At 40.8% G+C, this 11494-nt stretch overlaps 2 protein-coding genes across 3 annotated transcripts in view; one reads left to right on the top strand and one right to left on the bottom strand.

The window, feature by feature from the left end:
- Positions 1–5451: 5451 nt before the first annotated feature.
- Positions 5452–9409, top strand: LOC146470495 (uncharacterized). Its single transcript, XM_085122575.1, has 3 exons — positions 5452–5709; positions 6928–7576; positions 9052–9409. The coding sequence occupies exons 1-3, from the start codon at positions 5528–5530 to the stop codon at positions 9283–9285; spliced, it is 1065 nt and encodes a 354-aa protein (XP_084978701.1). The 5' UTR covers positions 5452–5527; the 3' UTR covers positions 9286–9409.
- A 113-nt stretch (positions 9410–9522) lies between these two features.
- Positions 9523–11494, bottom strand: part of LOC146470492 (cilia- and flagella-associated protein 46-like) — a 61415-nt gene continuing 59443 nt past the window's right edge. For both annotated transcript variants that reach the window (XM_085122554.1, XM_085122555.1), the window contains exon 65: positions 9523–9912. In XM_085122554.1, the coding sequence (XP_084978680.1) occupies positions 9626–9912 (287 nt within the window). In that variant the 3' untranslated portion in view covers positions 9523–9625. The remainder of the gene's footprint in view (positions 9913–11494) is intronic.

The following is an 11494-nucleotide window of genomic DNA, read 5'->3' as shown; positions in this document are numbered from 1 at the left end:
ACCTCTATTGATTCCTTTGAAAGACAAATTCGAAGGATTGAACTTTCGTCAAGTACAATATATATGCACGCACGGACTGACCTCTGTGCACCATCTGACCTTTTATTACCCTGTTTTACTTTCTCAGTCAAATGTAATATTGTTATATTATTTCATATTTATTGTGTTTCGTAGTTAGGTAACTAAATGTCCTCAATACACAGAGGGTCTTATCCTCGGCTGGGATGTTTCACACGCCACATAATTCATGAAAAGTTATAAACTTACTTGTTTTCCAATAAATCCAACTTTCTTATCCCGACTTTAAGCGTCATTTGATTTCCAAATTGAAAGCTGTCCAGTGTATTGTTCAACTACCTTAGCCCTCCAGTCACTGCAAAGCCCTTTTCAGGGAGTGTCACCAAAGTTTGTATTTCAAGTTATTGTATTGTATTGTTTATCAAGTGCCTATCCACGCAAAAAAGCACGCAAGCGCTCGTATTTTAGCAGGGATCTTCCCGCATTTGCATGGTCAATCACACGAGAGTTGCATAACGTATAATTGCAGACTCTTAGTAAAGAAATATTAATAGTTTTTTTTTTTTTTTTCATAATTTTACTATCCAGTCTTTGAAAACAGTTGCCTTAGTTACACTAAGCGGGCCTAAAAAAAATGTAATTTGTGTTGATCCAAATTAACATAAATTGATATTTTGCCGTCACGTAACAGAAAACCGGGGGGAGGGTAGTAGGTGAAGGCTCACGATTAGTGGTTTGAAAAAGAATCCGTTGAAAAAGTTGTGACATTTTACGGTCAGCCTCCCTTGGCGAGACATTATGTCAAGTTTGTTTGTTTTTAGCTTTTACCTTCGTTTCTTCTGCAGAAACATTGCTTTTTCACCCATTTTATTTCAGTACTGGTGGCTTATGTTAATGTAAACCTTAAACCCCAAAGGTTGCGCCATGGCACTGATTGGTAGGGGGTCCACAGTCGCTATTTTTCCCGTAGCGGTTTTTTAGCCGGCTTACCTGTCCGGCTGTGGCGCATGTAAGCTATCGGTTTGTCTTTATCCACGATATCTTGGGCCTGGCTGACCAACGCGCCCATGCCTCATAGCCGTGTTGTGTTTGATTGTGTGGTGTAGGCAAAATATTCAATTTTCTTTGAGATATTTCTTTGAAATGTCTTTTTATTTACATGGTTTTGAGTTCCCTTGTTATAGATTGACTTTGTAACATTAACAGTGACAGGAAGTGTGTATGTGTGTGTACAAAGAACTTTCATAGATCTTGGCTTTTATATTGACAGGTGACCCCCAGTGGAGTCATAAGGTCAAATATACCCTTTTTTTTTGTTCCTTAAAAGTGGAGAAAATACATTATTCTGTAACAATTAACTCTTGTGATTTTTGCGAATTTCTTCTACGACCACCAAAAATAATTTACTTCTCGCAAATTATCTTCATTATAGAAGTAGCATGTGATCATAAATTGGAACATTTTCAGATTTCTAACCTGAGCAGTTGTGTGTACTTCGAATTAACTTGTAAGGCGTTGAGTTTTAGTTCAGTTTTGTATTCGTTGTTATACAGTTCTCTGCTCTTCATGAAATCCAGTTCGTTGTTTTCTGCTGATATAGTTCAGATGATAAGCTCAAACAAAGCGATCACTTAGGTGACTGAATTACCCAGAAATTATCGATCTCTCTCCTGCGTTAAGCGGTTACCCCTACTCTGGACGGGTCTCAAAGTCCAGATAATTGTATCCATTTTTCTGTCACCAGTCACCTTTTTCAAAGTCCCAACGCTAAAGGTCACTTCGTAATATGGTCATTCTGGTAACGATACCTAATGATATCATGGTAATGATAATGATCATGATATATAATGATATCCAGTAATTTTTGCAAATAACAGAGAAATGTGCAAAACGCTTTATGGCCAATTTGTCTTTGTTGAATCTGCGCTGAATCTTGTGAAAACTCATGAAACTAGACTGCAAGCAGTCCCTTTCTGGATAGTCGAGAGGGCGCGCGAAATAGCCGAGCACGAAAAAACTGGAGCAAACGAGCGGAGGGGAGCTTATTTCTCCTCGCTCCAGTCTCGCTGCGCTGTGAGCGCACCCTCTCGACTGACCAGAAAGGGACTGCTTGCAGTCTATCATGAAACGGACAATCGGAATGAACAGGTAGTTCGGTGACGCGTCATCATTAGGTAACCTTAAACTTATCTCTCTCACCGTGGTTTACATGTCAGACTAGTCTTTCTAGCTTAACAGTGATGTAGTTCTGATCTCCAAACAGGATTACACACAAGCCATGGATATTTTGTTCTCAGACCGTACGAAATTCAAGCCCGTCAAGACAGATCCCACTCATCGACGTCTTATTTCCATCCAGAGGTACCTTAGTACACTTGTGATTCGAGGCGAACTTGACAAAGAAACATATAAGAACATCCGGCCGAAAAATGCCAGAGCTGCCCGCGCACATGGCCTCCCTAAGATCCATAAAGCTTTTGACCGCCTTCCAAAATTTCGTCCCATAATCGATACAACCGGTACCACGCACTATTCCGGCCGTTGGCAAATTCCTAAGTGAACTTCTACAACCACTCACACAGAATGAGTACACACTGAAGGATACCTTCGACGCTGCAAATAGAATCAAGGCAATATCTCCAACCTTATTCACTGAGGGTTATGAATTCGTCTCTTTTGACGTGGAGTCTCTCTTTATTAATGTTCCTCTTCAGCGGACATTAAGAATTATTGAAGATCGAATCTACAACAAGAAGCTTGTCAAAACGAAGCTTAAGAAATCCGCGCTTCGCAAACTTATTCGCGATACATGTACGAAAACCGTCTTTTCTTGTAACAACAAACTGTGCGAACAAACCGATGGTGTCAGTATGGGTGGCTCTCTTGGTCCAGTGCTAGCGAACATCATTATGACAGAATTTGAGCATGAAATTGTGAAGAAACTCATCGATCAGGGCTTAATAGCCTTCTACTGTAGATATGTGGATGACACACTCCTTCTCATCAAACCAACACAATCAACACTTTACTGGAACATTTCCACAAGTTTGACCGAAATATCCGTTTTACCCATGACTTATTCGAGAACACCGCTCCTCACTTTCTGGATATCAACATCGCCAGTGATGGCCTTGGAATTTACCGTAAAGATACTTTTACCGGGCAGTACACTAATTTTGATAGTTTCGTCCCTTGGCGTTTCGCCTTTCGTCCTCTTGGGTTAGAGCACTGATTGACCGCGTACACCGAATCTGCACTCCTAACAAAATTAAAACCGAGCTCAAACTAATCGGACAGTTTTTATCATGGAACGGTTTCCCCAAGCGTATTGCAAAATCGCTAATTAAACGCTTTACTACTATGGCACAAAATAGGGCTCCTGATCATTGCACCAATGTCACCTCCCAAACAAGCCAGGATTCAACTACTATATGGCTTACCATCCCATTCGTTGGTGACCTAACAACACAGCTTACTAAGAAACTTAAGCATAAACTGCGCAGAAGTCTCGTCGACCCGAATGTGGACATTCGAATAAAACAGAAGACCACAAAATTATGCTTCTTCACGAGTACTAAAGACAAAACACCACCATTATGCAAATCAGATCTTGTTTACGAATTCACTTGTCCCGGTTGCAATTGCTCTTACATCGGCAAAACGAACAGAACTCTATTTACTCGCACACAAGAACACGCGCTCACGGATAAAGAAAGTGCTATATACAAACATCTTAGACAGTGTGATAATATCCAACACATTCAAGGCCTGTATAATTTACCAGATATTTTCTCCAATTAGACCGGCCCACCTTCTACGACCACCAGAGAATTTTTCACCGAAACCGTGCGTAGCAACACAAAGATAATTGACAGTGACGACAATTGGAACCTCCTTCTATACAAAGAAGCCTATCACAGAAAACGTTCATCGCCATCCTTGAACAATGGCTTGAAGGCCAGCAGAGAACTCTGCTCATTCTCATGACAGTTTTTTCTCTTTTTGTTTTGTACTCATTTCATTCTCACGTGCCTATTGGTGCTAATTTACCACCCTTTTAGTATTTAAACTTTAGCTACCGCATTGTCACCTAGTCTGACGATGATATAGAATTATATCGAAATATTACTGAAACAAACGACCGTTTCCTTGCACTTATTGCCTAAATATTAGTCTAAATGCACTTATTCGGTTTAACTTTCGTTCTATTTTTAGTGTTGAGAGCATAGCAGTATTTGGTCAAATTAAAAGTAGAAGGCATATCGAATGCCAACGGAATTACCGATAACAAGGCAGTTAATCTTTCCAGGCGTTCGTCTCAATGGCGGTCCTGGTTTGCACAAACTTTCAGCAGGTATCACGGACTGAATGACATCCGCGTTCACTGAGGCGGTAGAAGTATAAAAAGAAGAAACGCAAATCCATATTGTGATCCTGCATGGTGGATTGCGATTTCTTCATATTTTGCCAAAAATTTGTCAGTATACTATCCTGTCTCTGTACGGTGTGCTTAGAAGGACATTTTGTGGTGTATTGCAATTGTGATCATGATCCGCGAATATATACCGGTGTTTTATCACTATGCCACTGTCTATTCGCTTTTTGTACTATGACCTTGGAAATTAAAAATAATGGCTTTCGTCTGTCCTAAATTAGAAGAGATCCTTGCTTTTCAACTTCGTATTCAGCTGGCCTTGGTGCGATATCGTTAAAATTCTAAACCAGGCCCAAAGCTCCCAGTTGCCACCAAGTTCCTCTTTTAACATGTTCTACACACCAGTGAGACGTCAGATCTTCAAGTTAAATAAGAAAACAGAACACTTGGTTATAGCCCCAAAGACGTACAGGAATTCTCCACAAAATGTCTTTCAAACCCAGTGAATGAATATTTCTCAGTACGTTTTTTAAATCGAATGACTTTCGGCACACATCTTACCCGAAAAATGAAGAAAGAAAATTAGACACAAACTAAAACAAAACCAAAGTATGTTTTATCGAGCATGACTCAAATCGACGTTTTCGCGGTTACTAGTCGGGCGTGATAACCACTTAACTATCGGAGAAACCACACTCATTCCACTTCCATTATTTTCATTCCACTTCTTTATCTTAGACTTTTGCCCGACCCCACCCCTCCCCTCCCCTTTTCCTTCATTTTTAAAAGGGCAGCCTCCCTTAAAAGCCTTCTTTTTTCGCGAGCCCTGACAAATGGATAACCGCGCGCTTCGAGGGTTGATTTGCTAGAAATTAGAGATGCCCCTCTGAAAAATTGTTTCCGAGACATTCACTCAAAGAACTAGGCTACTAGCTATTTTGTCACGCTACTATATTTATCTATTTACCAACTGGTAAAGAATTTCAGTGAAGTAATTTTAAAAACTGCGTATTTTAATATCTGTCTACTCAGGCCACGCCAGGAGATGATATTTAATGTCTTCGAACTACACTGAACTCAGCCGATTGGATAATCAGATCGCCCGTTTTGGGCGAAGGCAGACAGGAACGTAACATGACGTTCTCCTTATTACTCCTGTACTATGTTTCAGCTCATTTGGCTTCGGTCAGTTCAGCGCACTCCGCCGACTTACCGTCAGTAATTCCAGCCGAACGCATCTGCAAACCTGGACCGCCATTGAAAAGAACGCCTGGAAAGATTAACTGCCTTGTTATTGGTGATTCCATCAGTATTGGGTATGTCCTTAATCTTAAGCGTATTTCATATACCACAGGAAGTCTGGGTACGGAGTGTTACCGACCGCGTATTATTGCTCGTGTGAACGATCGATTTTGAACCCATTTTTATTTATTGTACTAATTGTGTGCGGACGGATGTTTTTTTTTTCTGATTTGGTCCCAGAATAAAAAGAAAACAAACACAAATACACCAAGAAAAAAGGAATTCGCAGTCCACAGAATCTTAGTTTCGGCCCAAAGACATTCTGTAGATACTTCCACTAGCTCGCTACCTGCTATTTTGTGTAACAAAATACATGCAGGCTCATAAGAAAGCGACCTAAAACTGGCCCGTGCATAGTGTAAGTGCGGTGTAAATAAAACGTTCCAAATCAGGTCCGTAAAATGCTTTTTAGTCGATCTGTGCCCCAGCTTTACCGTGTTAATGGTTTTATTTTTAATATTTTTATTTACCTAGCGGTAAAAACTGAGTCAAAATAAAAACAATACTGCCACCCGCTATGTTGAGCGGTGGTCTATCTCACCAAGTATGCAACCTAGTCACGTGAAACTAAGCTTAGAGTTTGGTTCATTCTATTTTGTTCTCGCATTTTGGACCATTTTCTTCCTATTCCTCTTTTCCTTTTTTTCTGTCATGCAATTTCCTCTTTAGTCACATTATACCAAGGGCTAATCATCAGGCAGGCTCACAAGGTCTTCCCGCTTTGGTTAATTCATGTTTTAGAGTCTGGCACAAGTTAAAGTACGACGTCTGGATATTCCGTCGAATTTTGGTAGCAGAGAAATTAGACAGTTGACCCAGACAATGACATCGAATTTAGTCTTTCGTAATAACTTCGCTGATAAAATTAGAATGTGCTCTCACAAGTATTGAATTGTCCATTTACATGACTGCAATAATCACAGTATATGCATTCGATGTTGCCATTTTCGATTTTAAGGTCACATTTCTGTCGAACGCGTTATCGGGCCCATCGTTCCATGAATCAACTACCTCGAGAGTTGAATTACCAAACTCTTGTAAGCCCTTTCAAAGCTCCCGAGGGAGACGCGAAAGGAGCGGGAGGTAGGGAACGAAAACGAGGGGAACTTGCACTCTCCCCAGTTCAATTCCCCTCGTTTTTGTTCCCTCGTGCCCGCGCCATTCGCGACTCCCCCGGTATACCGAGAGCCTGGAAGAGGCTAAAGTCTTATCCTTCTATATCTTCTCTCCAGTTACATTCCTTGGGTGGCCGAAAGTTTAGGCGATGGTTTTCAAGTCCAGAATGCTCCTTGGGGCAATCTTGACGGAGGGGCCCTGGACTCCAAATATGGCCTTAAATGCCTGCAGATGTTTCTGTCGACCGTCATGTTAGAACCAACGAGTTATGACGTGATTATCTTCAACTTTGGTCTCCACGACTTAAACTTCAACGGCAAATGGCCCGAGGAACAAACATCGCCAAATGAATACGGTGAAAATTTACGAGAGATAAAGTCACTTCTGTTGTCAACAGGAGCCAGAGTTGGATATGTTCTTACTACGCCTATGCCTGAGAACGTCACACTGGACAGTCGCATAAAACATTACAACGCTATAGCAAATCACGTGATGAAAGAATACCCAGCAATTGCAACCGCTGACTTGTATAGTTGGGTGATTGAAGGTTGTGTCAAACACTGCCTTGTTATTAACAAAGACTTGAGCCCTCACTTCACCAAAGGAGGAAACAAGTACCTAAGTAAGAAAGTGAAAGACTTGATTTTAAGCCTCGCTCAAAGTCTTAGCTCCAACAACTCCAACATAGGACATTTTGATCAGAACGTTAGCAGGCTGACTCAAACGCAAGATGAAAATACTCGCTACAAGACAAGGCAGTCACTGGTGAGTTTATCAAAAAACACAATTGGAGGATTGCTTGTGACGTCATGACTGCCATGTTGGGGGATAGGAACAATAGGATTTTTCTCCTCTGCATGGGAGTTAACTTCCATTTTCATGCAAACTATGTGAGCAAATTTTCTTTTGTTTTATCCACCAACATGGCGACAATGCAATCCACCTCTAGAGACTGAACTTAAGTCGTGAGTCATTGACGGTAAACGGGAGTGAAATGTCTCCTTTTGTTGGCTTAGTTTTGCTTCTCGCAAGAGATTGGAAAACCCTCGTTTTGGCGCCCTTTAGTATTCTATTAAGGATGCAGTAGAGTCAGAAGGCGTGCATAAAAAGAGGAGGCAGGAGGGGGGGGGGGGGGGGGGAGGGCAGGGATAGCGTTATGATGACAGCGCCCGCCTCCCACTACTGTGTTCTGGGTGGAGTTTGTTGTTGGTTCTCGTCCCTTTTCTCCGGGGTCTCCTGTATTCCTCCCTCCACAAAACTTCAAAATTCAAATTCGAACTGGAACACATGGGCACCGCTCCTAGAGCTCCTCGGGTAAACAAATAACATTCACTTTTTTTTCTTTTGAATTAATGGTGCACTTCCAGTTGCTGTACCTGACCAACGAACGTCCCTCGGTTCAAACTATGCGAAGTAGAAATCCTATTTTATGTCGCTATTAATATTGTTAATCCGATGACAGTTCGGCCATTCATCGTACAAGTAATTAAAAAAAACTGGTGATCGTGTAGCAGGAGACCAACTTGTTTAAACAGCACAAACCGAAGTTGATGAAACTGAAAGTCATGCTAGAACAAAATGAATAGAAACACTGCAGCTATTTTCTTTTCTAGATTCATAAAAAAGGGAAGATACCCAACTGTCATATTACAGCGCACAGTCTAAACACTTATACATGAGGCGTGCACAGCTATAATCCAGGCTGATTTGAGGATGTTGTTGTATGTTTAACAATTGTTCCACGAGCGCGCATTGGATGTGAGATGGAAGATAGCCAACGAGGCGCGTAGCGTCGAGTTGGCTATCTATCATCTCATATCCAACCAGTGCGCGCGGAATAATTGTTTTATGAAAAGCAATCAAGAAATGTTGCTAGATCGTGCTGATTTCATTTTGGAAGAATGGCCAGAAGACGATTTAATGGCCGCTAGTTCTTGAGCATGGCATAATGGTTGATGTCCCATGGCCTCTTAGCCAATCAAAACTCTTAAATTGCGCTATCCAATGAATCAGTACGTTATAGATATGAATGAGTGAATGACCACAGCAGTTAAGTACGCAACGTAAAAATAGTTGCGTAAGTGGTTATAGTAATTAAACACCTTGGGTATCTTGGATAACGCACAACCTTTGACCTCAGGCTAGCTTTATCAACTACAAAAGCGAATGCAAGGTAAGAGTAGAGTTGTACCGCGCCATAGGTCAAGGAATATTGCTCCCTTACTTTTCCTTTTTCTTAGTGGATGCCAGGCAAACCATCCGTCCCTTGCAGGAACAAGTTTGGCGAAGTGGTGCTAGTGTGTCCCTATAATTCCACATGCTGCAATAATGTCCTCCATACCCCTATGGGGCACGGATGCTGTCTTACACCCCAAGCTGTCCCGTGTGGGGACGGGAAGCACTGCTGTCCCGCGGGTTTCAGCTGTGACCCGAACTGCTCGCCTTATAAAAAGTGCTTTTGTCGAAAGAAGTGAGGAGAGAGGCCGCCATGTCAGTTTGAGCACGTACATTAAATGTCGACCCCAGGGTCGCATGAAAATTCAAAATGGCGATACCTTTGTGAGCCAGTCGTCTTATTGAAAGCGGAGAGGGCCCTGGAGACGAGTTTGGCCACGCAAACTACAAGTAAACAAGCGATATTACTCCGAAAGTTGGGAGTTTACCTCATTTAATCGGTGTGCAGAAAGCACACATAAAAAAACAAGACGGAACAAGATGACTGAACTTTATTAACCATGTATGGGTTGGACGGAGTATCCCCCTATGCTACTACTTTACAATCGACAGTAAGAACTTGATTAAACAAGTGCGTTTTTACACTCCTTTGGGCGGATTTAAGAGCAACATTGGCGTGCCATACAGTACTGTATTAAACCAGTGCCTTGAAAAGGAAGGCTCTTCAGGTGTCTGGTCTGTCTCCCCAGTCTCCTCCTCTGCTGGCGCCGCTTTGTCGTCACCAGTTACGTCCGCCTCGACTTGATGTACGGATTTCGAGCCTCCATCCGATGCAGCCTCTTCCTCTGGTACAGTGTCAGGTGGTTTTGGAAATTGTACCAGACCTCTCACGGCCTGTCCTACTGTTTTGTTCGTTTCAAGGAGGCCTGGAAATTAGTTCATCATTAGCAGCTAAAAGTTGAACATCATTTACTCTACACAAGTACAGTTTATTTTGCAATTCTTAACTCAAATTAAGGAGTAGTTTGTAAAGAAGATGATGTCTTTGGGCTCTTGAGAAGCTAAGGGCTACAACTGCTTGTGCTTTAGACGTCTTGAGACGCTAATGCATTTTAATCACAAAATGTTTCTTACAAAAAGAATTGAAATGTCCAAAAATGTTTCCGTCTGAACAACAAATACATAGTCCGAACATTTTGAATTTGTATGTTTATAAGTAAATATACAAGTTAATGTAGTTTTGGGCATTTTACAACAAACAAGGCTTGGAAAAATTCTCGAGTTGTGACTTCATTCGCTTGGATAACATTGTTAAGAATTTAATTATCGTTTTCTTCAAAGTTTTTGAAATTTGATGGAGTGACATAGAACATTAAATACCTAACCGAGCGAAGAGTCAGTTTCTATGCACTATTCACTCTGTTTCGTGTTATTTTCTCTCAAAGTATTTCTGGTCAGATCGTGTAGATTGTTGTGGACTGTCTAAATGGAACTGTTTTCAATAAATGTAACATAATTTACACGTTGTATAGTCTTAGATTGTTATGTCCGAAGCGTGTCTACGAATCGTCTGAACGTTTGTTATCCGAAGTTTGACATCCGAAAAATTGTCATTCCGAATATCTTTGTACTTAAATTATGTATTCTCTCTGTAGATGTTATTACCTCAATTCTTTATTTATAATGTATTTATTTGTATATGTCTATATCTAATCTTTATCCTCTGTAAATTTGAATCAAAATACATAAATTATCTGAACTGATCTAGAGGCTCATTAAAATTTAACGATTTGTCGACCCAATAGTATCAAAACGCAAACTGCACGTGTATTTTGACACTCCATTTACGGTCGAATAGAGAAAACGAAAGAAGGCCCACAACACCGTTGAAGTGCAACAGACTACTTAAACCAGGCCGACATTCTGGAAGAAACAGGACTTCTTTCGATATACTAATTCTCAGCTTCACAATAAAACAAAAAGGAAATTGAATAGATATGCTTATTCATTCCTCTAGGCCTCGCTTCAGTTAAAAATCGAAAGAAACCTATTGCGGTATCAAAATCCACAATCAAAATCGGCTGTTAAAATCAGTACATGAAATGCTGTACTGCGCAGCACTGGTTATACAGCTGAAAATTCAGAGAATTAATTCTGCAGTAAAAATTTAGAGCTGGAAGGAAAACACATCATTTCCTACTGAATATTGTCCTAGTAAGGAAATGTGGTCCGCACTAGGTAAAGTATTGATAGCACCCGTAAAACCTTTCTAGTATCACCTCAAGAAAAGGCCGTACGCGTTTGTTGTATTACAGATGGGACAGGGCTACCACACATTTGGATAAACAAATCCTGACTCTCCAAAAACAATAAACCGATTTTCAAGCAGATATTTTGAAGGTAAACCACAAAATTAACTGATTAAGATACATTAGTTTACAATGTCCTACATGAAAACTCGTTAAATCACCGTGCCAAGCAGAAAAAAGAAATCTCTGAGTTTTGATT

Source organism: Pavona decussata, unplaced genomic scaffold (genome assembly GCF_977016875.1).
Source record: "Pavona decussata unplaced genomic scaffold, jaPavDecu1.1 SCAFFOLD_114, whole genome shotgun sequence".
In the NCBI taxonomy this organism is placed as follows: domain Eukaryota; kingdom Metazoa; phylum Cnidaria; class Anthozoa; order Scleractinia; family Agariciidae; genus Pavona; species Pavona decussata.
This window is presented reverse-complemented; position numbering and strand designations above follow the sequence as displayed.

What these genes read in the sequence shown, in the direction of transcription:
- LOC146470495 (XM_085122575.1), top strand. Translation starts at nt 5,528, where the DNA reads ATGACGTTCTCCTTATTACTCCTGTACTATGTTTCAGCTCATTTGGCT. An exon ending in GGTGATTCCATCAGTATTGG is followed by an intron (nt 5,710 to 6,927) that starts GTATGTCCTTAA and finishes TCTTCTCTCCAG; the next exon opens with TTACATTCCTTGGGTGGCCG. An exon ending in ACAAGACAAGGCAGTCACTG is followed by an intron (nt 7,577 to 9,051) that starts GTGAGTTTATCA and finishes CCTTTTTCTTAG; the next exon opens with TGGATGCCAGGCAAACCATC.